Consider the following 26,551-nt stretch of genomic DNA (forward strand, 5'->3'; position numbering starts at 1 on the left):
ACCTCTGCCCATTGCTTTTTCCCCGTCTCCTCCAGCCTTACACAGCCGAATTGTTCGAGCTGACTTTAGGCTGTCTCAGTGCTGTGTCCGGGGCCATTCCTCCTGACCACACTGACCCCAGCTGTTCTGGAGGGCTGGAGAGGAACTCCTCGCTGGACTCAGAGGGAAGGTTCTGCCCTCAGCCTCTGGACACGTCCACGTAAGAGCATGTGGGATTGGGATCTGCCCCTGTGAGTGTTTTCTACATCATGCCTGGGGATTTGTTCATTTTTTTAATGACCTTTTCCAGAGTGACCGTGCCTGAGACGCTGGACTACGTGGTGAATAAGTACGCAGAACACACTCATGAGAAGTGGTCACTGGAGAAGGTGAGAAATCTGAAGGGACATGTAAATAACATAATATGGACTAAAGTATTGGGACGTCTGCTCATTCATTGTTTAATCCGAAAACAAAGGGGAATTAAAAACAGCTTACCCTGCTTTTGCTGGAGTAACTGTCTCTGCTGTCCAGGGATGAAGACTTTCTACTAGATTTTGCTAAAGCCTTGCTGTGAGGATTTGATTGCATTCAGCGACAAGAGCTGTGTGTGTGTGTGGGGGGGCATTTTTACATATTTGTAAGCAATATTTGGCAGTAATGTGTTCATTACTATGTGTCCACATACATTTGGACATACTGTTTGCTGTTGGATTTTCCGTTTTAGCTTTTTTCACCAGGTCTGTTGAATGCTGTGTGTGTGCTTCCAGTTTGCCAGTGGTTGGGTCCATGGGGAGCAGATGTGTGAGAGCTCTAAAGTTCACCCACTCCTGAAGCCCTACAGAGCCTTATCAGAGAGGGTATTGGATGCATACACTTAGCCAGTGCTTTTGAAAGAAACTCAAATTTAACCTTGGTCTGAAAAAGTCTTTGCTTCTGGTATTTGATTTGTTGCTCATTTTTAGGATAAAGAAAGCTACCGCGGAGCCATTAAGGAGACTGTGAAAAGCATGCTGGTCTTGGGCTGGACCATCGAGAGAACGAAAGACGGGGAGGCAAGGGGCCTGCACAACCCAGCCAGGAGGATCTCCCAGTCTGGGCAGGTAACGGATACTTCCAAGTAAATATTATGTAAACAAAAGGTTCTTCATGAGAAATGGTAAACAAACAAACAAACAAATAGTTAATTAATTATATAATAAACCATTACGGACCACCTTTCTACTGTGCAGCGTTACTTTTTAATTGCCAAGCAATATTTCTGATAGCAGCCACTTTCTTACCTGGTAAATATACGCTAATATAAGATATTCCAGCCCTGGCTAGTGCGCCCCCTAGAGGTTGAAAGTTCAGTTCTGTTGCATCTGTGAGGATTTCCCTCACCATTACGTCGAGGTGGCTGGCAACCTTCCAAATGTCAGCGATGACGTACGAAGCAGAGAACTCCGCCCACTTCCCACTAAGCCCCGCCTCCAAACTCTTGACCCTTTCAAATGTGATGAGGGGGTGGAGAAAGACCAGGAGATACTGAGGGTGGATCTACTCTTGTGTGTGTGTGAGTTTGGACAGATAACCTGAGCCCAGAGTCGAGCTGAGGGACATTCCTATTGGACAGACCTCACGTTCAGGCTTAAGTAATCAGGCTACCAAAACCAAGCCTGCCCAGTAGCAGAAGAAGTAAGGGACTGGACAGTTCCTGCTGGACACTTCTCACTATTCGTCATTTTTGGAGAACATTCCTGGAGGTGTGGTTGGTGTGGTGAAACAGATAAAACTACTACTGCCAGGGAGCTATTACACCATGTGGGAGACCTGGGTTCGATTCCCGGTCTGGGTGTGCTACACCAATACGAGTCCTCGGGCAAGACTCCTAACACTGCATTGGCCCACCTCTGTAATACCAGCAACCTTGTAAGTCGCTCTGGATAAGAGCCCTGGACATATCAGATTGCTCTCATGTGGCCTGGAATCCTCTGTGAGCACAAACTGAGGCTTTTTGTGTCCCTTGTGGTAGCTCTCGTTTGAAGGAACCTCCACATTCAGCCCCAAACCGGCAGACACCAGCTGCATCACGCTGACCTGGGATCAGTATGTAAGTGGGTTCACCACGGAACACATACGTAAGCAGTACCCACCGGTCAAACCTTCAGTTCACCTTATGATCTTCTACTCTCAACTGTTGCAGGCTATGGCTGAGCAGCTAGCTGAGAACTACCACAACATCTGGGCCAGGAGGAAACTACAGGAGCTCCAGGCTAAAGGTAGCTGTTACCGTGCCTTTTCTTCTTAAGACTCGTCTGCGGTAGAAAGTGACCCCTGACGTCTTCTTAAACAGTTCGCAGTTAGCTGGAACAACCCTCATGATTTCAGACCTGTGCTATTTAAACCTGTGTCCAGGAGGGGGCAGTCATCCACTTCTAGTGCCGTACGATGTCCTGAGCACCAGAGAAAAGAACAGAGTCCGAGAGCGAGCTCAGGATGTGCTGAAGTTCTTCCATATGAATGGGTACACAGTGTGGAGGTGAGGGAAAGGCATGGGCAGAGTTTTAAAGGCTCCATACCATAAATATCATCTGGTTGCCAATGAAGGTCAGCATTCATAAAGCTACATGACACCTGCATGAGCCTTTCATGATCACTGACATAAACCTACATAAGCAAGAGTTCAGAAATCAAGTCTGATCTCTAGGAACTGTCCGATCACATGAAACAATAAGATATAGATAATAAGGATGGGGCCTTTCTAAATGTCTGTATTGGTTTATTTCAGTTGTCATAAAAGACTTACATAGGCGTTATGTAGCCTTATGAATGCGTCAGAAAAAAAAGTGTACGCATATGGGCAGAGTGCATCAGGATGCAGTCACACGAATGCAGTCACATCCTCGCTGCAATGCTCTAGCAAAATCTAGCAGAAAGCACCCTTTTCGGAAGATAGCAGGTGTCCAGATACTTTTGTCAATGTAGCAGATTTGTTTACACTTAATTAAAAATGAAAAAGACGGCATGGTGGGTGTTTGTGGTCAGAAATGAGGTGGTAAATGTCTTAAGTGGGATGAAGTTAAACAGAACGCATGAGAAACCCTGATTGTCTTGCGTTAAGGGAACGGACGCCTGCAGATGTGGACTCTCCTGCTACTGCCAGCCGCTTCGCCTACTGTCTGCTCCAGCAGGCCCTGTCCATCACTGACCAGGCACAGGAGCAGATGCTGGAGCTGGGTATGAAACATCTTCCAGCTCTGAATGGAGATTTTCAGTTGACTAGGACTGGCCTTAAACCCTGTGGGAGAAACTGACCCTTATAATGGGAAACAGGATCCTGCTGTCCCGGTACGACAGAGCAGAGCGCTGAAGCTGGATGGTGTGTGTGTGTGTGTGTGTGTGTGTGTGTGTGTGTGTGTGTGTGTGTGTGTGTGTCCTATACAGAGGTTGTGCAGGCTAGAGGGCAAATGGGAAGGACAGAGAAGGTGCCTCATGAACAGCAGATCTACTTCTTCATTAAGGTGGGTTCAAGCTAGCTGCAGCATGCTCCATAACTATTGGCCCCCTTGGTTAAGATGAGCAAAAGATGAGAATCTGGTCATGAAACAAAAACGTTTGTGGTTAAGTAATTAAAATGATTGGCAGTATAAACTTCTTCAACATCTTTTCACCCTTGTGAGCTCATGCATAGCAACAGTCTAGTTTTAACGTCGCAACGCTAACTATTTAAGCTCTGGCCAGCAGAGGGAGCCATGCACTCACTGCTAAACCCTTAGCAACAGCTTAGCAGCCATTTGGGACACCTTAGGAATCATCTAAATCTGAATCATCTAAACTACTATAGCAACAACCTAGCAACTACCTGGGGTACTATAGCAACAGCCAGCTCTGGCCAGCAAAAGGGGCTGTGTACTCACTGCTCAACCCCAAACAGTGTCCTGAATCATAGCAATCACTTTAGCAATTCCATAGCACCTACTTTTGCAACACCTTAGCAGCCATTTGGGACATGCCATAGCAACAACCTAGCAACCACCTGGAATACTATTGCAACAGCAAGCTCTGGCCAGCAGAGGATGCCAAATGCACTTACCGCTCAACCCCTAACAGTGTCGCAAATTAAGACGTGAAGCCAGTGGTACCCTCTCCCTAGCGCTTGTTTCTACATTACTGTGATGGATAAAGGCCTGATTTGATTGTATACAGAACAGTGGAGGAATCCAGGGGGGCTGGTCATTCCAGAGGACAATGTATACATGCAACTGGGATGCCAGTTTTCCATATATCACGAACACTATGCTGTAGGGCACCTTTCATAAGGCTACGCAACACCTACAGATAGAGCCCTACAGTAAAGCGTCACCTTTTCATTAATATCAAATTAAAGTCTCTCTCTCTCTCTCTCTCTCTCTCTCTCTCTCTCTATCTCTCTCTCTCTCTCTCTCTCGTTCTCTTAGGTGTTGTTGCCTTTGATTGATCAGTATTTTAAGAATCATCACCTCTACTTCCTGTCCAGATCCCTGTGTCCACTCAGTAACAGTGCTCATGCCTCTGGTAAAGAGAAAGAGATGGTCACAAGGTAAGAACGTCTGAGATGTTTGTGCTCTCTCTTAGATGCTCTACACTTCCTCATTTCCTTTAACATCTGCATCCGTTCTTTTTCTCTTTCTTCATCCCCAGTTTGTTCTGCAAACTGGGAGCACTGGTCAGACGTAGGATTTCTCTGTTTGGTAAGAGCTGGCGTGGACAATCCTATTGCTTTGCTTCTGTAGAGGCTGCTTTGGCTCATTTCTTTCACACTCCTGTATGTGGTAGTACACCCTTATGAAAAAGGGCTCTTTAGTAAAGACAGTGGTTCTGTTTAGTACCATAACAAGTCAAAGAATTGGTTAAATGGTGGTGTATATATATGTCAAAGATTCAGTTCAAATCTTATAATGCATTTGATGCCTTCAGGTAAGGATGCTCAGTCTGCGGTGAGCTGCCTGCAGATTCTTGTGCAGTCTCTTGATCCCAGGTAGGTGGCGCTGCAGTGCTCATCTGATATCCTGTGGTTAGGAAGTGTTTGAACGAAGTTACATTGCTTCTACAAGACCCAGGGCCTGTATAACTTTTTATTAGGTGTCCAAGTCAGATTACATGGATAATAAGGATTTTAAGAACGTTCTGGATTAGTGTTTCTTAAATACAGTCCTGGAAGACCTGAAGTTTAGCAGATATGCAAGTTGAAGACCCCCCCCCCCACACACACACACACAATCACATAGAGTGTAAATAAGACCAGTTTAAAAAAATTTCACATCATTCGTACTCTACTGGCTACACAATGGAGCCTAGTGCTTGGACCCCATGATTGCCACTTGTGTTTATCATTGCGATATTAGCATTCCTGACTGAAGTATTCCTTTAATGTGTAGGGCAGTGATGAGGACACAGGGGGAGTTTGTACGGTCAGACCTGTGCTCGTTCTTTGAGGACGCGGCGGTGGATCTGGAGCTGGCTGTGGGGAGTGTGAATGCAGGGTCGTATGGCCAAAGCAGGGTCCAGGCCAGAGGAGATGCAGAACTGCTGGCCCACACCACCACTGCACTCATTCCAGTGCTGACCGCCCTATTCCAGCATATTGACAACTGCCACAGCTCAGAGGAACTGATCGGTGGGTTATGTTAAACTATGTCCAAAAGTCTGTAGACATCTGCTCACCAAGAGAATCAAGGGGATGTGAGGGCTGGATGGATGAAGGGACTGAAGCAAGGATGCATGAATGAACGGAATGGATTCATAAAGAAAGGAATGTTTGATGGATGGATGGTGGAAATAAAGGATGCATGGATGGATGAAGATGAGTTTGCATGGCTAGGTGGATGGATGAAGCATGAATAAAGGGAATTGGATGGATGGATGAAAACGAATGCAGCTGGCATGGATGGAGGAGATGAATGATGGCTAGCTGATGGACAGATGGTGGGAATGAAGCATGGGTGGATAAAGGGAAGATATGAGGGCTAGATGGAGGGACTGAAGGATGGGTGGATGAACAGAATGATGGATGGATGGATGGATGGATGAAAGGAATGAAGCATGGGTGGATAAAGGGAAGATATGAGGGCTAGATGGAGGGACTGAAGGATGGGTGGATGAACAGAATGATGGATGGATGGATGAAAGGACTAAAGCATGGCTGGATAAAGGGAAGAAATGAGGCATAGAAGGAGGGAATGAAGGATGGGTGGATGAACAGAATGATGGATGGATGGATGAAAGAACTGAAGCATGGATGGATAAAGGGAAGAAATGAGGGCTAGATGGAGGGAATGAAGGATGGGTGGATGGACAGAATTATGGATGTATAGATGAAAGGACTGAAGCATGGATGAATAAAGGGAAGAAATGAGGGCTAGATGGAGGGAATGAAGGATGGGTGGATGGACAGAATGATGGATGGATGAATGGATGAAAGGACTGAAGCATGGACGGATAAAGGGAAGAAATGAGTGATAGATGGAGGGAATGAAGGATGGGTGGATGGACAGAATGATGGATGGATGAATGGATGAAAGGACTGAAGCATGGACGGATAAAGGGAAGAAATGAGGGCTAGATGGAGGGAATGAAGGATGGGTGGATGCATGCATGAAGAAAATGAAGCATTGAATGAAGGCTGGATGGATGGATAGATGGATACAATATGGGAACATCCATGGGTCGATGGATAGATTGATGGATGGATGAAGGAAGAATAAGTAGATGAACCAACTGATATATTAATGGATGGATGAAGGGAACAAAGCATGGCTTGCTGGGTGGATGGATTGAGGGATGGATGCATCGAATGGAGACTAGATAGATAATAGTAATAATAGTAAATGAAACATGGATGGATGGATAAAGGGAAAAAACATGAATGACTGGATTGATGGAAGGAATGAAGGTTGGATGGACGCATGGAAGGTGTGGATTGGTTGGTAGATCAGTTGGATTGGGGGATTGGTGGATGAATGGAAGAATCGTGGTTGGATAAACAGATTGGTGGAAACTGACAGTTGTCGAAGTTGAGCTAAATCTGAATGGTATCTACAGTTTGTCAAACACAGGTTCTTGGTGTCCCTCAAACACGTCCCGTTAAATCTTTCTTGCGGATACTGTCCAAATGTTCGGAATCGTCGAGAACAGAAATGCATTTGTAATGACTTTGACTTTCACCCCAGAAAGTCCGTCGGCCGTCTCCCTCCAGAGACGATTCTATCACTCAGAAGTTCCTCTGCCTCCGTTGTGTTTCCTTGATTGTGACCCCCACGTCTCGGCTGACTAAAATCAGCGTTGCGAGGACCCGGGCCAAATCGCATCCGAAATCTGTTTGAGTTGCGCCACAGGAATCTGTCTGGCCTCATTGAGATAAGCCCTGTCTCTGCTGTAAACGCCAACCGGAGAGCAGACCTTTGAATCATTCATCCCTTTCCCTCCTTTCTCCTCCTGTACACACTCATTACCATCTCATTCACATATGCACGGAGGTTCGAGCAGCGCTGAATAAATCTCACTTCTCTCGTAGACTGAGGTGCTCTTTGCGGAAACCCTCCGCATTAGGCCCCGAGATTTCCCCTGGATACTGCCAGAACATATTCATTTATCCTTTTAGATAATCCAGCTCTTGGCTCACGACGAGGTGTAGGAGTGGAAAGTTTGACGTTCCATAAGATGTCCTATGATGAAATTGCACTGCATCGACATTCGGGGCCTGAGCATTGACCGGTGACGTGGATAACATTGACTATCTGGCTCCAGTGGCACCTGTGGATATATTAGGCAGCAAGCGTATGTAGTAGTTAGTACCTACTATTGATGCTCATGGAGGTCCCACAACTTAAAACAGCACTTAAAACATCTGCTGCTAATGTTAGCCTTGGTGCCAGATACTACAGGACACCCTCAGAGGTCTTGTGTAATCGGTGCCACGAAGGGTCAGAGATGTTTTGGTGGCACCTGGGGGACCTACACTATATTACAGATATGGTTTAATGTTATGGCTGATCAGGGATGGTAGACGGTGCTCTTAACCAAGTCTTAATAACCAAGTGTTCTAATTGGACAAATGTCCCTCTCAAATGGACAAATGTCCCTCGCTTTAGCTGTAGGCCTGTTAAAGCAACACTATAGAAATTGGTCATTTTCTTGCTTCTGGGCTCCCCCTACAGTTGGGAAGTGTAATTCACGCTTTGATCCAAAGGACACATTATATTTAAGAGTGGTTAAAATTATATATATATATAGCTCTGGAAAACCTTGAACCTTAAATTTGCATCTTTACGTGTTCGACAGCCGTTTTATTCCAGGCTTTTCATCTAACAGAGCTGAGTTTGCCGAATTTGCAGACTGTGACTGGCATAAAGTCCCAACAGCAAAGTGAAAGACTAGTGGAGAGCCGGCCGAGACATGAGAACGGTGAATGGCAGTGAGGGTTATTTCACCATAGGGATTTCTGAATGCTCTCAGAGTTCTGGATATTAGTACTGTGTTGTTTAAATTTCATTAATAACTTCTTTTATTATAATTATTATAATCATTTCTTTGCATTACTTAAGCAGTTGTTTTTGAGCAGTTTCTGTAAATAAATGCTCTAAATATTTTTATTTGGATTTTAGGTGAAATGTTGTCCATGGTTTATGAAATACAAGGCAAATATTCATTTCCATTAAACACACTGCCTATAAATAGAAAAAAAGTAATAGTGGGAATAACCACTCTTGGCTTGGACCAGCTATTATGTAGGTGGTCATAATATTCTAACATTGAATGACCGTTAACCTTTGCACTCTAAGCGTATTTGTTTCATATGTTGACATATCATATGATTGTTTTTTTCTCCCTCTCTCTCTCAGTGGGTGAAGTGCGGGCCTGCTGTTACCGCATCCTTTGCAGTCTCTACACTCTTGGCACATGTAATAACACGTTTATGGAAAGGTATCACTGTGGCTTTAACTGTTTTTTTTTTATCTTAAATATAAATTGAGCTGAAGTTTGAGCTGTAGAATGAAAGTAAGGCTAGCCCTGAGCCCTAACCTAGATTAGGCTTTGCTGCTGTTGGGCTGTGATGTCTTGAACCATGTCTTATCTCTTGTTTCATAGGCAGAGGCCTTTCCTAGGGGAATGTCTTGCTGCCTTATCAGCTGCTTTTCCAGTGTGTTTCCTGGAGCTGCCGCTTAATCGCGCGAGCAGCGATGAAGAGCGAGAAGGTAAATGCAGTGGAATTCCAGTTAATGCTACAAGCTTTTTAGCCACACTGAAGAGCCTGTCTTTTTTAAATCAACAACATGAAAGATATGGTCGTCCCCCAAAAACATATTCTCCCATATTATTGTTATTGTACTTATTTAGACATGGGGGGGGGGTGTTTCGGAGTTTGAGGCCAGAGCCAGGCTGCTTTGCCATCAGCACCCGAAGTCTGAGAGAGCACAATTGGCTGTGGGTGGTGGGTCGATGGCGCTCTCGCTCCTCATCACTCTTAAGCGATGTTGATTAGCTGGTGCGGTGGAGCTGGGGACCCAGCCCTTTCCTTTGAGTGGTGATGCTGCATTGGGGGCAGTTCAAAAAAGAGGCTTCGGATGTCTATAGGAAGAGACATGTCCCCACTAGTGTCGGGGGGGGTGTTACAAACGGGTGGGTTAATTGGCTGAACCAAATTGGGTAAAAAATGAAAATTTGTCATGTTATTTAATTAATTAATTAATTAATCAATGAATTATTGTCTTATCATGTGTCTCAGCAGGTGTGTCCACTGCACCGGAGGCGCTCTGCACACTCCTCCCCTCCCTACAAGATGTGCTTTCAGAAGTCGAGGATCTGGCCGAGGCAGGGTCTGCTGCCCGCCACGCCCTTCTGTCCCGAGTCATGGAGGTCACTCTCCCTCTGCTGTGCAGCTACGTGTGCCGGTGGGGTGATGCGGCTGACCCGAGTGGAGCTTCAGAGCTTCAGGATGGGCTTCCATGCTCCTCTGTCACAGCACGGGACACCAACATCCTCCTGGGACAAGCCCTGTCCATCATCCACAGCCAGCTGGGCACACCTGACTGCAGCTGGATGAAACGAATCGCAGGTAAGTAGAAATGTTTAAGCATATGAAGTTTATCATTGCTGTAGGTTTACATCCGTTTACATCATGCAGTTATTTAGACTGCAGCTCTGCACTTCTGCATTCCTTTTGTTTCGGGGTCAAAATGAAGACAGAATGCCTAAATGCCTAAAACAAGGCAGAAATGCAAATGAGCTGTCTTGCGAATGCAGAGCACTCTGAGCAATCAGATTCCAGCCGTAATGAAAAATCTTGTTTCATTGTGAGGAAGTCAAGGGAAGTCGCAAATTGAAATTGAAAACAGTGCAAACAAGCTGCTCGGAATATAAACTAAGACCAGAAATAACCTTTAAAATAATAATTTATCCAGGAGCAAAACTGGCTATATTTCATGATAGTTATTACAGTATTGTTGGTGTTCACTGCAGAGCAGTTTTTCCTGCAGAATTAGCTGAGATCATGATCATCTTAATAATTATGATGGCTTTGCCATCAGCGGCCGGAGTCAGAGAGAGCACAATTGGCCTTGCTGTCTCAGGGGTGGATTGATGGCACTTCCTCCCCACATCACTCCTAGTGTGATGGTCGGTCAGCACAGGCATCTGTTGGCTGTTGTATCAGAGCCGGGCAGCCAGGCTTTCCTCCGAGTGCTGGCTAACCTAGCGATGCTAGCCCAGACATGTGCTAATATTTACCCTTCTAGTGTTAGGGGCATCGCTAGTGATAGATAAGTGGTTATTATTGGGTTATTGGCCTTCCGAATTGGATTGAAAAAAATCTTTTTTTCCTGACCCCAAAAAAAGATTGGGGTCAGGAAAAGAATGTATTAATTTAATATTTAAAAATAAGCGGAATATTTTAGGAGTCTAGGGATACCATGTTATGAGCATGGATGGTTATCATATCGTGTACATTTGCTTACTGTCTGTCTTTTTTTATGTATCATTTTTTGCTTGCTGATTTCTGATAACTCCTCTTTGTCATTGTCAGTGTTTGTTCAGCCTCTTGTTCGTAAGGCGGAGTGCCGTCTCCTAAAGAGTCACTTCTTGCCTCTGATGGAAAAGCTAAGGAAGAGGGCGGAGTCAGTGATGCTGGAAGAGGAACGTATGAAGACAGAAGGGTGTAGCGACGTGGCGGAGGCAGAGCTCGCTATCCAGGCGAAATTTACAGTGATGGTGCAAGATCTGTATGCTTTTTACCCCCTACTCATCCCATTTGTAGACCATCACAGGTGAGCAGCATCCACACTGACCATACACTGTATTAGATAGCCCTTCCTTGTACCTTGTTGTACCTAAAGTCCATGCAGATAAACAGTCAGAAGCAGAGTCACGCAGTCTGGTAGAGCTACAAGGAAGGGGTTTCTAATAAATTGGCCATTGAGTGTCAATCATTATTGTGTGTGTTTCTCTTATCAGAATGATCTGGCTGACAGATCTGAATGAAGATGCGGAGAGGCTCTTCTTCCTGGTGGCAGAGGTTTTCATTTTCTGGGCCAAATCTCATGTGAGATGCTCTCATGCACGCTTCCAGTCCATTCACACTCCACTCACTCACAGCCCTCTGCGGGGTTCTTCAAGGGGTTAGACACATCTGTAGCTCCGCTGCTGATTTTTCCCAATATTTCTAATGGAATTGAATCAGACCACCACAGTTCACAATACATGGGCAGTGTGTGGTGTTTGGGCTGGGGATCTGTGTATTATTTAAAGAGACTGCATTTTTGAATGAATATTTATGATATATGTAATATTATAAATTGCAGAACTTCAAGTGGGAGGAGCAGAACTTCGTGGTCCAGAATGACATCAACAACTTGACCTTTCTCGTTGGTGGTGGGAGGAGCCAAAAGGTAAAGAGTTGTTCAGTTTGACCAGCAGCTTTATTGCTTTACTTTAATGAAGGGCTGAGTAGATAAACTAGGCATTGGACAAGAACTGGGAATACTGGGCTTCCCCCAGGACAGCACCTGCCATGTAACCAGCTTCACAAATCATTTTCTTTATTTTCTTTTAAATTATTTCAGTTAGTTTCACTTTTTAACCAATTTTCCTCCTCATTTTAAGATTAGCCAATTACCCAGCCCACTCCTTAGTCCTCCCCCATCACATGTAATGCTTCTGACACAGAGTAAGGAGTGGCACATGCCTCCTCCGACACATGCGCAACCAACCACTGCCTCTTTTTCAAAGCACCCAGCTCTGATGTACTCTGTTCAGAGTACCCAGCTCTAATGGTTCAATGGCTAGCAGATGCCTGTGCCGGCCAGCATCGCACTAGAGTGATATGGGGAAAGGGAGAGAGTCATCTAGCTACTCGGAGAGTGCAAGGCCAATTGTGCTCTCTCTGGCTCTGGCTGCTGATGACAGCATCATTTTCTAAGCCTAAACCTTCTGCAGTCAGATATTTAAGAATATCAGTACGCTCACTCAGCACTTTATTAGGAACACTATTATACAAACACACCAGTTTTGAGTAGGGCACTCCTATTCTCTCAAAACCTTAATTGTGTAACCCCACATGGTCGTCTTGTGGGGGTGCTGTTAGCACTCAAATAGCTTTTGGTGCTTCACATTAGAGACACTGTGTGGGCTTGTTTGTGTGTTCAGAGAGCAGACACCGTGCAGTAAAGGTGTAGCTATACTGTTTATACATGCACGTATAAATGAGAAGAAGGAATGTGAGCTGAGTGAATGTCAATCAGGGTGGAGTGTGTGAAGATGAGAGGAGGAGGATGAAGAGGAGTAAGGACGAGCGATACTCCGCACACACCTCGCTGATCGTGGCCGCCCTGAAGAGGCTCCTGTCTGTTGGCTTGAACCGATGTTGTCATGGCGATCGGGGCCTGGTTGCTGTGGCAAAGGGCCGGTTCTCTGAGGTAGGCTCTCTGCTGCACCAGTCCCTGAGTAAAGAGATCAGTAATTTGAATGTTGGCATTGGTGAACCTGGCACCACTCTGCCTGTGCTGTGTCTCCTGTAGAAAGACACAGAGGATGAAGTCCGAGCGTGCATCTGCAGCGGCCTGCAAGAGGTGAGTCTGAAGGCCACTAGTTGTTTATGAACAAATATTAATATAGTAACTTTGGTTGGGGGTGAAAAATGCTCTGACGCAATTTAACAGGCCTATTTACCACCCTGTTATTTGACCTCGGAATGAACCACGCTGTTACCTTTTATGGTGGTAAAAGAAAAACACAAGCTCTGCTTTTTTTGGCTGGTTTGCCTCATCACAACAACTCTCGGGGACCACATAGCATAGCCTAGCATAGCATGGTATTGTTTTTAGCACACTGTAGTTTTTTATATGTATATATGTGTTTTAGTATGTATTGAGTCTTATGGGTTTTTTAAGAGCATGCTGAGGTTTCTCTGAGGTCAAACTCATTATATGCTCACTGGAGCATAAATATGACAATATTTGATCAGATCGTGATAACAAAATTTATCATGGTACACAGTACACAGTATTCTTTTATGAGTGGGTATTGTCAGTGCTTAGAGCAAGAGCACTGATTATTATTATGTTTCATTATGAAGAGTGTAATCAGTCTTATTAAATCACCAGCATTTTGTAGACGAAATATTGAGATAAATATCACATCGTACAAAATGTCTTTAAATATCGTGATATCATTTTTTATGATATCATCGCCCAGCTCTATGCAGATTGCATATGTTTACAAATGATAGAATTAATGTACAAATTGCATGTTATTATTTGATATTTGATATGAGTTCTGGTTCCCATAGCAACCGGTTTTCGCATCTTAAGTAGTAAACAAAGTAGTAGTAGTAGTAGTAAAAAAAAAACATAAGTCAAATAAAATACTATTCAAAATAACATCTGGAACATCTGTTTTGTTTGTCTTAAGGAGATTAGGGATGACCCAGCGGATTCTCTACTACGGGTTGAGAGGATCCTGACCATTGCTCGGGTCCTTTTCTACCTGGAGCAGGTAGGGCTACTTTAAAATTTTTTCCCCAACCTGCTTCGTAGCTTTTTCATGGGAAGGCCCAATATTCATATCCTTCAAGCTCTGAGACCTTCCATCCATCCACTCGTGCTGCTTTTGCCCAGGTGGAGCATCCTCAGAGGAGTAAGCGGGCAGTGTGGCAGAAGCTGCTGTCCAAGCAGAGGAAGCGGGCAGTGGTGGCCTGTTTAAGGATGACCCCTCTCTACAACCTACCCAGGTACTTAACTGGCCTCCCTAGCTGTAGCTAATGCATTAGCTGTAGCTGTTTTCATTAGAAACATGTTCACAGTGGCTGGGCGGGTGTTTTTTTATTTTGCAGACACAGAGCGGTGGATTTGTTCCTGCTGGGCTACAGAAAGATCTGGGTGGAGGCTGAGGATGACTGCAAGAACAAGCTGATTGAAGATTTGGCTGTAAGTTTAGAACATGCCGTGCGTGTATTTAGCTCTGTGTTGGGACGTACAGCGTGTAGAGCTCTATGTATTTGAATATACTCTCCTAAAAAGGGTTCCTTATTAAACACAATTGCTCTATTTAGGAACATGACACCTCAAAGAAACATTTGAATGCATGAAACTAGTTCTTTCTAAAACTTTTTAAAAAGGGCTCCCAGTACCACCAAAAAGTTACAAACCCTCATTGCTTTAGGAACGCATTTTTCAGAACTAGATAGAATCATTTTTTGCTAAGAGTGAACAAAGAATAGTCATACCTCACTTATCTCATGAAGAAAGACATGGAAACAGCCGCCAAGAGAATTTGGGGACTATTTAACCTCACAACACCCTGCATGTATCCCTCCGCCACTGTATCGAGACTAAATATTCAGAATAAAAGCCTCATATAGCTAAAATCAAACTGTTTTGGGAATATATGAGGAAGCTTTTAGAAAAAGTAAAAATTTTCAGTGTATTTTTGATGCTAATGGAAGTTGCCCTTGTACCAGAAAACCACAGGTGGTGGAATGTTGGAGGACGGAAAGAGAGAGGGAATGAAGGAGAAGGGGAAGATCGACCCTCTTCATCAGCTCATCGCTTTCTTTCGTCAAAGCGCACTGACGGAGAGACGGTGAGCGCTTCACCGTTACACAGTATAATTGGGCCTGCAGGTTTACTTACAGGTGTAAAGGAACTGTTTGCCTGGGGACAAGCTTGCTTGCTTGCTTGCTGCACCACATGGCACTCCACCCTGTTGCTAGCCTCTCCATGAAAATGAAAATGGGATCAGGGGGATGATAGTCATGTGAAAAGCCCTTAATCACTACAAATACAAAGGAATCAGTGTTGAACTTTGTGTTGAGTCTTTTCCAAGCAGTTTGCTGTCAGAAAGACACTGGACCCCAAAAAATTGGTGGGATGAGGTGCGTTGGGATCGTCCAACATCCTGACCTTCCTAACGCTCAGATTCTCACAGCAGTGCTCCTCCACAGTCTAGTAGAAAGCCTTCTTCCCTGCACGGTAGACAGCAGACAGTTACTCCAGCAAGAGCAGGATAAGCTAATACCTTTAATACCTTTGACTTCAGAAGAAACCTCATACTTGTCCCAGACTTGATGGTGGTCCTTGATGGGATGATCCTCTTGAACTGATCATGATCGTCATAAAAACAAAGAACATTAATTCATCCTACATAAATGTTGAAAATCAGTCTTCTCCGAGCAGTTTGACGTCACATCGGATGTAATGTTGAACAGACATTTTGGATTTTATAATATATATATATATAAGAATAAGTTGTGTTGACGTCGTCCAAACCCAACATTGCACTTGGTACAGTGTTGAAATTTGCTTTGGTTTGATTTTTGGTTGAATTTGAGACTTTTGGTAGAACCATAGAGAGATGGATACCAGGCTGTCTTAGCTGCTCGGCTTCAATTCTGAGATATGAGAAGAATTATCAACAAAACTGTCCTCCTCCCTCTCTGTTCCTGTCCACAGCAAACTGGAGGAGGACACTCTGTACCTGGCCTACGCAGACATCATGGCCGAGGTAGGACCTCCTGCTGAGAATCCTTCTCCTAATCCTCCTATTGGAGAAGGTGTTGGTCTATATATGGTCTAGATATGCCTAATATGACCACAGTCCTGACCACTGTGATGTGTTCTGGTCTTCATGCAGAGCTGTCAGACGGGCGATGATGGGGACGCTAATGACGAAGAGGTGAAATCTTTTGAGGTGAGCCGTGATGATGCCGCTGGACATTGCCTTTATCAGTAGCTCCACCTTGTTCAATTAGCCAATCATTGCAAGTATGAACGATGCACAAGTGTACAAAATTTTGTGGACACCCCTTCTAATAAATGCGTTCAACTATTTTAAGTTGATTGCTGTCATATATGTACAAATGCACATACACACACACACAGCTTGTCTAGTCCCTGTAGAGAACTATAGCCAATAGAATAGGACATTATAGAGCAGATCAGCATGAACCTATTGGCACCATGCTGGCTAATGGCAGGCGTGGGCTAGAGGGGTATGAAGCCCCTCAGCATTGAGCTGTGGAGCAGTGGAAGAGCTGTGTTCTCTGGAATGATAGTCATGGATGGTGCTCAATCCAGTACTTTTGGGATGAGTTGGGGAGATGGAGATGAGGTAGGGTGGTGATCATCATCCAACATTCTGACCTCACTAATTCTCAGGTTGCGGATTGCAGTCAAATCTTCACAGCAATGCTTCTTTATAATCTAAAAGAAAGTCTTCTTCTCTGGACAGTAGAGACAGTAATTACTCCAACAAAAGCAGCATCAACTCTTTTAACATCCTTGATTTTCAGAAGAAAAACTGGTGTCCAAATACTTTTGTCCCAGTAGGGATGGCTGACTGATAGATGCATTAATTGTCTGTCTGCAGGAGAAGGAGCTTGAGAAGCAGCGGCTGTTGTTCCAGCAAGCCCGACTGCACGATCGCGGAGCTGCAGAGATGGTCCTTCAGAGACTCAGTGGCAGCAGAGGTGAGTAGACCACGGATGGCTGTGGCTACAGCCGTGAACTCGCACACTCCTATCGATAGAGCCAGCGCTTAGACAGTTGTGCCACCCATGATTCAGGAAATTGAGTTGTTATTGGAGAGGATTGGAAATTTGGAGATTGGATACATTTCACAGATAGAAGCTCTACATCTCTCACACATCTACAGCCACACACACACTCACACAATTCGAGTGTCACACATCCACAAATAGAGTTTCATATATTGGGAGAATGGAGGCGAATCCAAATCCTTGTTTAGTTCCAGAAATGCACTAACACTCGGTTGATGAAGAATCTCTGTGAGATGCATTTGGCTTGCCTTTCCCTCTTATTACTCTGAACAGTGACTCATCGGAGCTCTGGCTTGCCTTGGGCTTTTTCCTTTATTATCTTTGGCCGAGGAACAGCTTCTGCTGGCGGACTCTGATGTAATATTTATGTTCTACTGGACAGTCTGCCCTGCCCTCAGTGGCCCTATAAGCCGGCCAAAGCATCTGTTCAGCCCCAGTACACCTGAAGCACGTGGGCAGAGTGATGTAGCCTTTTGACCGTGCTGCTCCGGTGTGTTTGGAGCTGGAGGACAACCATTCCTTAAGGACAGGGTTGGGAAGTCTTCTCGTACAGTATGCAGGGACTGTCCGCTGTATGGACAAAGGGCTTAGAAAGACATCAAAACAATTAGAAAGTGTAATTCAAGGTGGAGTCTGATCCTTTAAGAGGTCAATGAATGCTGGGTCACTTTGGCCCCTTTTCCATTGCAGTGCCAGTTGGCCATACCATTCTGCAAGGGCACAGACCCTTTTTTTCATTGCTGTGTTGCTAATTCTAATTAGTGACAGGTCTAAGGTTAATGTAGTTACGCTAGCTAACTTACTGAAGCCGTAATTCACCTGTTAGCATTGTGTAATCGTCATGCATAAACTATACCAAGGAGGCCGTTTTATAGATGTAGTGCAGAATAATGTTGGAATCCACTTAAATAAATTAGTGCTATGCTAATGGACAGCTATAGCCGTGGTCCTGGCATAAAGGACGATATACAGTCACAACATCATGAACGTCCAGTCCAGCACAGCTGTTACACATCAGCTTTTAATACAGAAACCCTGCAGTTCACTTTTAAGTGTTTGCCTCGTAAAGCTAATGCTGGTTTCCACTAAGCGAGCCAGGCCTTGCTAACGCCATGGTAGCGTTGTTGGACGAGCCCGGTAGCTGGGCCATGTTAAAGCCACGGTAGTGTTGTTGCACGAGCCCTGTATCCAGGCCGTGCCGTTGCTGGATGAGCCCCGCAAGCCACAGTAGCGATGTTGGACAAAGCCCATAGCCGACTCAAGTATGCTGAACTTTATCGTGACCTGAACTTTTGAAGAGCACTAAAATGGAATAACTGACCATATAAAGACTGCGGATCTTGTGGCACAAAGATGATGCAAATATGTAGCCAATCAGCTGATCTCTACACCATTGAACCCACCCACTGCACAGTTCCATGCTCAGAACCGTTCAGCATATCTGTTCTGTTCTGTTTCACAGGTTCTATGGGGCCAGTGGTGGCGTCCACTCTTAAGCTTGGCATAGCCATTCTGAATGGAGGGAACACTGCTGTACAGCAGGTAGGTTTGAAGACATGTCCTATCACATCCTGGAGATCTGCCTTCATGCCGAATTCACCACCAACTCAAGTCTAATAGGCTATTCCAGCACTTCTGAAGAGTTGAAGGGTTGGTGACCACTACTCTAGCCCGTCAATGTTCAGACTGGATATTTCTGGGTGGTGGACCCATCCTCAGCCTAGCAGTGACACTCTCGTTGTGTAAAACCCCAGTAACACCTAAAATACTCATACCAGTGTCACACACCCCCTTGCAATACTATGACAGTACCATGCGAGTGTCGCACCTGAGCTGAAAATGGTTCACCAACCATGTGATGGTCCTCTGGTCAGGAACTGGACAATGGCGACTGGGTTAGAGGTCATTTAAAGGACACTTTAACAGATTTTTAAAGATCTCTGTGTTTGGGTACCTGTCTTTGAGAGCCCTTCTTCTCCTCCTTCTGCTTTCTGACAGAAAATGCTGGACTACCTGAGAGAGAAGAGGGACGTGGGATTCTTTCACAGCCTGTCTGGCCTCATGCAGTCCTGCAGGTACGCTACACGAATGACCCTATATCACACGTATGTGGTGGCAATCTTCGCTCTTGCGTCTGAGGCGGCACCCTGCAACTTGGGCGATTATAGTTGTGGTACCAAGGTTTCGTCGCTGTCAATGACTGCTGTTAGCAGTTAAGGGTGTTGCACCAACTTTTTGCTGCTCTTCGCAACCTTTCCCTAGGGCTGAGCTATTCTGAATGAGTCCCCGGACACCCGTTCTCAAGAACAGCCTAAAACAACCGAGATCAAATTATATCCAGTAGCTAAAGATGCATTAAGTATACACTGGCGATGGTGCAAATGGACTGAAATCGGCCAATGTTTGGATTGTTTTTCTTGTACTTTACTGGGGGTTTAGTTCAGTGCCCTGTGTTGTACCTCTGTTTAAGTGTGTAGTCTCAGTTGTATCTGTGTGTTGCACATCTGTGTTGCAGTGTGTTGGATCTGAACGCTTTCGAGAGGCAGATGAAAGCAGAGGGTTTAGGAGTGGTGGCTGAAGACAACGCAGGTAGAGCACAGCTCAGACATCAGGAGGCATTTGTTACACTCTGGGAAGAGCCTACTAGCTTTTTACTGGCATCTGCCTTATCTGTCTGTCTGCTTGTCTCTGTCTCTCTGTTAGGTGATAAAGTGATGGCAGATGAGCAGCTGACCTGCGACCTCTTCCGATTTCTCCAGCTGCTTTGTGAAGGACATAATGCAGGTCTTTGTCAACCATGGGAAGACAGCAGACTACCTGCTGTGTTCTCGTCCTCCATGTCAGATTCCCCCTTTATGAAAGCACATTCAGCTTCATCCTTCAATTTACTCTGCACGTTTCCTTTCCCCTTACTTGGCAGCTTCGTTTGTTTAATCCGTTTGTCTTTGTGTGTTCGTTAAATCCTTTAATACCTTGGTCAAACAAAGCTTTGCTGTTTACTTTTTTTAATGTCCTGCTTTCAACTGTATTTGAAAGCTAGAAAAGTGCTAAATGTGCTTATTGTTGTTACAGGTTTTCAGAATTATTTAAGGACTCAGACTGGAAACAACACCACCGTCAATATCATCATCTCCACTGTGGACTACCTGCTGAGAGTACAGGTACATCAGCAGCCCTAGCTATCACTGAGGGTTCACAGCAGTACACAGGAATTCTATTTAGTGAGTGAACACACACACTCCCGCTACTGCCACCTCTGCACAGGAAGCCGATTGTGGTAATGTTGAAGGAGTGCTCTAACCTTTAGGCCATCTTTTTAACCCCCTTCCAAAAAGGTGCACGTATTTGTCACTGTGCACTGTACAGCAAAATGTGTCCTCCGCATTTAACCCATCTGTGGTAGTGAACACACACACACACACACACACACACACACTAGTGAACTAGGGGCAGTGAGTACACACACACACCCAGAGTGGTGGGCAGCCAACTCCAGCTCCCAGGGAGCAGAGAGGGTAAAGGGCCTTGCTCAAGGGCCCAACAGTGTCAGCTTGCCAAGCCTGGGAATCGAACCCACAACCCTGTTATCGATAGCCCTCCTAGAGAGCTCTTTGGATCTGGCCATAGTGATCTTCACCACTCACTTCAACCATTAAACCATCATAAGCAGACCAGACTAAATGTCTAAGGACTCCTCCAGAATCCTCTCTAAGCATGTTCTGATCATCTGCACCTACTTCTAATTCTACACATTTGAAGGAGTAATAAATAGAAAATGACATTTCTATTAATTACATTAATTACTAATGATGCTTAAAGACATTTCGTCTTTAGTCATAGTACCTCCATCCCTCTGTATTGACCACATGAAGATCAAATGTTCAGATGTTTAAATGTGTTGAGGACATTTATGGTCCTAATGTTTTGTCACGTGTCTGTACTTGATATTGATCCCAACAATAACAGTGAATATCGATTTTAAAATAATGCAAATATCCAACGGTATGTTTAGGAGTCCATCAGCGATTTCTACTGGTATTACTCTGGGAAGGATGTGATTGATGACCACGGCCAGCGCAACTTCTCCAAGGCCATCAGGGTGGCCAAGCAAGTCTTCAACACGCTCACGGAGTACATTCAGGTGAAACACCTTTTGGAAGGGAAGTTTATTACAAATACACTATATGGACAAAAGTATTTGGACAAACAACATCTTTGTATAATTGATCTTATCTTATTGTTCTTGCTCCGTATGTGTTTATAAACCAACTACGTTTATTTCTTCAGGGTCCGTGCACGGGGAACCAGCAGAGTTTGGCCCATAGTCGTCTGTGGGATGCTGTTGTGGGGTTCCTGCACGTCTTTGCCCACATGCAGATGAAACTGTCTCAGGTTTGCTGGAGCAAAAGAATGTCCTTATCTTCAGTCTAGGTCATATAGCTAATATTTCATGTTCAGACTGTTGTAAGAAAATGATACGAATATTACCTTATTTTAGATGTTTTATCTTTCATCTGTTAAAATCGAGCAGTACTGTCATCTAGCCCATTAGCAAATCTAGAACCTAGAATGCTTTTAGAGCATGTACAGTCATCCACACTTAAAAATATAAAGGCGTCAGAGATGTTTGCTAGATGTTTACTAGATTGTTTAATAGCTAGAAGATTTGAGAGAAGACTGTGGTGGTGGTGGGCTGGCTTCTGCCTTGGTAGCCAGGAATGATGCATGGAAGGGTTGGTTAAAAGGGAGGTGACTGGGTAGTGCAGGGGTTGCACAGTCCTGTTGTAGACACGTGAACAAGGTCAAAATAGAATTTATAGGATGTTGGATTTGGGGGGAGGGGCTTCAGGCATGTTCCTCCTCCTTAAATTCAGTTATTTCATAACTCCACTATGGGTCAATAACCTGTTAAAGGTTTATAATTCATACATTTTCTCACTTTGGAACCGAAAAAAGGTTCCTCCATGGCATCGCTTAAAGAACCCTTGTACTAATAGAATACGACACTTACACTAGATAAAAACCAGTTGAAATATGAGATCTGTTTTGTGTGTTTGTGTGTTCAGTGCAATCAAACACTTTCAAAAATGACTTTTAAAATTGTGCTGGATTTCTAGGACTCCAGTCAGATTGAGCTGCTGAAGGAACTGATGGATCTTCTTAAGGACATGGTGGTGATGCTGCTGTCTTTGCTGGAAGGTAAGAAGATCTGATTTCTGGTTCAGAAACTTTCAGCGTACCTCCACTCAAATGTTTTGAATGATTTTATGGATTTTTCGTTTTTTTTTTAAATCAAAATAAGTAAAGCATGGGGCTCCGAGTGGCTCAGCCGTGTATTGCACTGCCTCTATGGCCCTTAGGGGTCACAAGTTTGAATCCTGAGCCATTCTCTTGCTATCAGCGGCCAGAGTCTGAGGGACTACAGTTGGTTCAATTGGTCTTACGCGATGTTGGCGGCACAGCTGTCTGTTAGCCGGTGACCCGGAGACGTGTCCTTACTCTCCTGGTGTCGGCAGCATTGCTAGTGCTTGGGGGAGGTACGAACTGGTGGGTTAATTGACAAAGCCAAAATGGGGAGAAACTCCTAACCTGCATCGCTCGTTCCAGGAAACGTGGTCAACGGGACAATTGGCAAGCAGATGGTAGACATGCTGGTGGAGTCCTCGAGCAACGTTGAGATGATCCTCAAGTTCTTTGACATGTTCCTGAAGCTCAAAGACCTTGTATCGTCCGACGCCTTCAAAGAATACGACCCGGATAGGCAAGGGCTTATCTCCAAGAAGGACTTCCAGAGGGCCATGGAGAGCTACAAGCGCTACACGCCGTTCGAGACTGAGTTTCTTCTGTCCTGCGTAGAGACCAACGAAAGCAAGCTCCTGGACTACCAGGCCTTCGTGGCACGCTTCCACGAGCCGGCCAAAGACATCGGCTTCAACGTGGCCGTCCTCCTGACCAACCTGTCTGAGCACATGCCCCGCGACGGCCAGCTGCGGAACTTTCTGGAGCTGGCTGAGAGCGTGCTGAGGTACTTCCAGCCTCATTTGGGCAGGATCGAGATCATGGGCAGCGGGAAGCGCGTCGAGAGGGTCTACTTTGAGATTAGCGAGTCGAGCCGGACGCAGTGGGAAAAACCACAGGTAAGGAAGGATGGTGTGTTGAAAGCATGGTAGCGATGAGAAGCTCGGAAAGTAGAGTTCGGTTCCTTTACCTTTTTTTTGCGCTTGATTTCACCCAGGTGAAGGAGAGCAAACGCCAGTTCATCTTCGACATGGTGAACGAGGGAGGAGAGAAAGAAAAGATGGAGCTGTTTGTTAACTTCTGTGAGGACACCATCTTCGAGATGCAGCTAGCCGCCCAGATCTCTGGGTCTGACCGCGGGGAGGAGGCCAGGGGGAAAGAAGAGGATGGGGCAGAAGAAAGCAAGGAGAAAGATGAAAACGGCTATGTGGAAATCTGCGACGCCGAAGAGCCAAAAGGCTTTCTCTCGTCTTCTTCATCGAAGATGAAAAGGGTCCTCCTGGCGCCTTTATATGGCTTAAAGGTGATCCTCTCTCTCCTCTCTATAAGGAACCTGAGGAAGAAGATGAAAAAAAAGATGACCATGAAGGGCTTATTCCTGACCATCTTCCTCTTCTTCCATAATCTTACAATGGGCATCACTCGCACTGTTCTGGGCACCATATTCTTCTTCCTTCACCTCCTCTACCTCGTCTTCCTGAGCGGATGGGTTATTGAGATTGCCAAAGAGACGAAACTCTCAGAACTCTTCTCCAACTTACGGGACCCGACTCTGGATGAGGTCACAGGGGCCAACGAGGAGGTCGCTGAGGTCAGAGATCAGACACGAGCCCTTTCGTCTCGAGACGTCCTGCGGGCGGTGAGTCTGGATCTGTCAGCCGTGTCCAGAAACCCTCAGCTGCTGACGGACATCTTCGGCCTCCAGCTGAGAAAGGAAGGAGGGCAGTACACGTTGCTGACCAGAGAGTCAAGCGGCAACCTTAGCGACCTGGTTGATCCCTCCAAATTCCAGGTCAGGGCACTCTGTATGTAGCTTGTGACTGCTTCTGTTCTACACCAATCAGCCATAGTATTAAAACCACTGACGGGTGAAGTGAATAGCACTGACGGTCTGGTTCCTATGGCGCCTGTCAAGGGGGGGTACAGACCAAACTGTGATGGCTACACGACTGGGTCAGAAAACATCAGGCGGGTCTTGTGGGGTATTCCCAATATTCAGTACAACCAAAAGTGCTTCAAAGAAGGATAACCAGGGCGCCCGATGCTCATGGAGGTCCCACCTCACAACTCTCAGGACCTAAAGGATCTGCTGCTGATGTTAGTCTTGGTGCCAGCTACCACAGGACACCTTTAGAGGTCTTGTGAAGTCCATGGCTCAGCAGGTCACAAGGGGACCTGACTTGGTTTTAATGTTATGGCTTATCGGTGTATATCTTTATTCCTAATTTGGCCTTGACTTAGCTTCAGGTTTGAGGTCATGTCATTTCAGCTAGACTTTTAGGTTTTATAGCCTGAAACATCGGCCAATTTATCCGATTATCTCTTTGATGATAGGTGATGGTGTCTGAGGAAGATTTGGAGGAGCTGGAGAAGCAGTCAGAAACTGAAAAAGCTGAGTAAGTACCTTGGTCAGGTAGGAGAATGTAGAGTTAGGGGTCTTTCCTAAGGACTCTTATATTGCTGTAGGCTGGTGTTGAACCTGCCCAACCAGATAATCAGACCCTAAGACTGAAGTGAGGAAGGTGGTGTTGTCACCCACTACTCTGCACCAACCACTACAATCAAATTTCTAATGGCAAGTTAACAAGGTACATGTTTCTTGTTGTAGAGGAGAAGAGGATGAGAAGAAAGACAGGAGGAAGGAGGAGCAGAAGGCCAGAAGAAGAAGAATCCGAAAGGCCGACTCACACAAAGCAGCAGAGCAGGAGGTTCAGGAATCGGCTGCTTGGAAAACCATCTGCTCTCAGAAGACCAAGCTTCTCGTAGGGCGCGCTATCTCTCTCTCTCTCTTACTCTGAAAGCTGTTTAGGGCTGTATGCATGAACATACAGCACTGTGAACAAATTTTTAGTGCCGTATGACTATTGGAACAAAAAGACGCTTATCTGGGCAGTAAAACACTGTTATTAGAATAAACACTAATATTAACACTCCTAGAGAAAGTGGTGGAGGTTCTCCATCACTGTGTTCATCATTAGAACATCTCCAAAGTTCTCCTCTCTCATGGAGTCTAGTATTATTTAGAGTTCTCCTCAGATCAACACCTGGTAAATCAGGGCTTAATGATGGTAAATCAGGTGAGCTGCTGCTGATGCTGCTGATGCTGCTGCTGATGCTGCTGATGGAGTTGAACACATACTCCATGCTGTGCTGAGACTGGGGGGGGGGCGTCCAGGAGAACCCTGGAGGAACCGAGCATCTGTTCTTCAGACTAGCTCACCGTCAATATCTTATTACTTTCTTTCTAAAGAACGAGAAGCTCTTGTTTCTCCTTTTTACTGGATGTATGTTCACCTGCATCTGTTCTAATGAGATCTGGAGCTTCTACAGTAAAGCTGAGAGACGGGGGTTAGAGGAATGTGTTTGGGTAGCTAGAACTTCTGCACAGAACTGGGTATGTGTAGTAACCGGTATGTCTTGTCTTCCACAGAACTATTTTGCCAGGCATTTCTACAACATGCGAGTGCTCGCGCTGTGTGTGGCCTTCACCATCAACTTCATCCTTCTGTTCTACAAGGTGAAGCAGTCAGGCTCCTCAGTCTGCTGTACACGCATCAGTGTATTTTGGACACCCACTGGCCACTTTATCAGAAACCCCTCCTTTGAAGCTCCATCTTGCTGGTGTGGAAACTGTAGCGTGTCTCGTAATGCACAGCTTGTGTTAGATATCCTATAGGCCTTGATCAGTAGGGGGTTCTAATAAAGTGGCCAGTGAGTGGAAGCACAAGGCAGGGGTTTCTAATAAAGTGTCCAGTGAGTGGAAGCACAAGGCAGGGGTTTCTAATAAGGTGTCCAGTGAGTGGAAGCACAAGGCAGGGGTTTCTAATAAAGTTGCCAGTGAGTGGAAGCACAAGGTAGGGGTTTCTAATAAAGTGTCCAGCGAGTGGAAGCACAAGGTAGGGGTTTCTAATAAAGTGTCCAGTGAGTGGAAGCACAAGGTAGGGGTTTCTAATAAAGTGGCCAGTGAGTGGAAGCACAAGGTAGGGGTTTCTAATAAAGTGGCCAATGAGGGGAAGCACAAGGTAGGGGTTTCTAATAAAGTGGCCAGTGAGTTGAAGCACAAGGTAGGGGTTTCTAATAAAGTGGCCAGTGAGTGGAAGCACAAGGTAGGGGTTTCTAATAAAGTGGCCAGTGAGTTGAAGCACAAGGTAGGGGTTTCTAATAAAGTGGCCAGTGAGTGGAAGCACAAGGTAGGGGTTTCTAATAAAGTGGCCAATGAGGGGAAGCACAAGGTAGGGGTTTCTAATAAGGTGTCCAGTGAGTGGA

At 45.3% G+C, this 26,551-nt stretch overlaps 1 protein-coding gene across 1 annotated transcript in view; it reads left to right on the forward strand.

Moving 5' to 3' along the window:
- Positions 1 to 26,551, forward strand: part of ryr2b (ryanodine receptor 2b (cardiac)) — a 61,240-nt gene that overhangs the window by 23,633 nt on the left and 11,056 nt on the right. The window contains exons 51-91 of the mRNA XM_072688906.1: positions 36 to 199; positions 290 to 368; positions 750 to 839; positions 945 to 1,082; positions 1,994 to 2,071; positions 2,165 to 2,240; positions 2,377 to 2,500; positions 3,083 to 3,198; positions 3,406 to 3,482; positions 4,419 to 4,540; positions 4,642 to 4,691; positions 4,918 to 4,978; positions 5,379 to 5,617; positions 8,841 to 8,922; positions 9,088 to 9,194; positions 9,725 to 10,054; positions 11,021 to 11,261; positions 11,449 to 11,536; positions 11,796 to 11,882; positions 12,735 to 12,908; positions 13,011 to 13,061; positions 13,903 to 13,986; positions 14,109 to 14,221; positions 14,324 to 14,417; positions 14,951 to 15,072; positions 15,942 to 15,993; positions 16,123 to 16,179; positions 16,858 to 16,957; positions 18,510 to 18,589; positions 19,046 to 19,122; positions 19,563 to 19,636; positions 19,751 to 19,831; positions 20,120 to 20,208; positions 21,060 to 21,188; positions 21,335 to 21,439; positions 22,165 to 22,246; positions 22,655 to 23,184; positions 23,283 to 24,077; positions 24,620 to 24,681; positions 24,894 to 25,047; positions 25,716 to 25,802. Of these exons, the coding sequence (XP_072545007.1) occupies positions 36 to 199; positions 290 to 368; positions 750 to 839; positions 945 to 1,082; positions 1,994 to 2,071; positions 2,165 to 2,240; positions 2,377 to 2,500; positions 3,083 to 3,198; positions 3,406 to 3,482; positions 4,419 to 4,540; positions 4,642 to 4,691; positions 4,918 to 4,978; positions 5,379 to 5,617; positions 8,841 to 8,922; positions 9,088 to 9,194; positions 9,725 to 10,054; positions 11,021 to 11,261; positions 11,449 to 11,536; positions 11,796 to 11,882; positions 12,735 to 12,908; positions 13,011 to 13,061; positions 13,903 to 13,986; positions 14,109 to 14,221; positions 14,324 to 14,417; positions 14,951 to 15,072; positions 15,942 to 15,993; positions 16,123 to 16,179; positions 16,858 to 16,957; positions 18,510 to 18,589; positions 19,046 to 19,122; positions 19,563 to 19,636; positions 19,751 to 19,831; positions 20,120 to 20,208; positions 21,060 to 21,188; positions 21,335 to 21,439; positions 22,165 to 22,246; positions 22,655 to 23,184; positions 23,283 to 24,077; positions 24,620 to 24,681; positions 24,894 to 25,047; positions 25,716 to 25,802 (5,541 nt within the window). The remainder of the gene's footprint in view (positions 1 to 35; positions 200 to 289; positions 369 to 749; positions 840 to 944; positions 1,083 to 1,993; positions 2,072 to 2,164; positions 2,241 to 2,376; positions 2,501 to 3,082; positions 3,199 to 3,405; positions 3,483 to 4,418; positions 4,541 to 4,641; positions 4,692 to 4,917; positions 4,979 to 5,378; positions 5,618 to 8,840; positions 8,923 to 9,087; positions 9,195 to 9,724; positions 10,055 to 11,020; positions 11,262 to 11,448; positions 11,537 to 11,795; positions 11,883 to 12,734; positions 12,909 to 13,010; positions 13,062 to 13,902; positions 13,987 to 14,108; positions 14,222 to 14,323; positions 14,418 to 14,950; positions 15,073 to 15,941; positions 15,994 to 16,122; positions 16,180 to 16,857; positions 16,958 to 18,509; positions 18,590 to 19,045; positions 19,123 to 19,562; positions 19,637 to 19,750; positions 19,832 to 20,119; positions 20,209 to 21,059; positions 21,189 to 21,334; positions 21,440 to 22,164; positions 22,247 to 22,654; positions 23,185 to 23,282; positions 24,078 to 24,619; positions 24,682 to 24,893; positions 25,048 to 25,715; positions 25,803 to 26,551) is intronic.

Source organism: Salminus brasiliensis, chromosome 10 (genome assembly GCF_030463535.1).
Source record: "Salminus brasiliensis chromosome 10, fSalBra1.hap2, whole genome shotgun sequence".
In the NCBI taxonomy this organism is placed as follows: domain Eukaryota; kingdom Metazoa; phylum Chordata; class Actinopteri; order Characiformes; family Bryconidae; genus Salminus; species Salminus brasiliensis.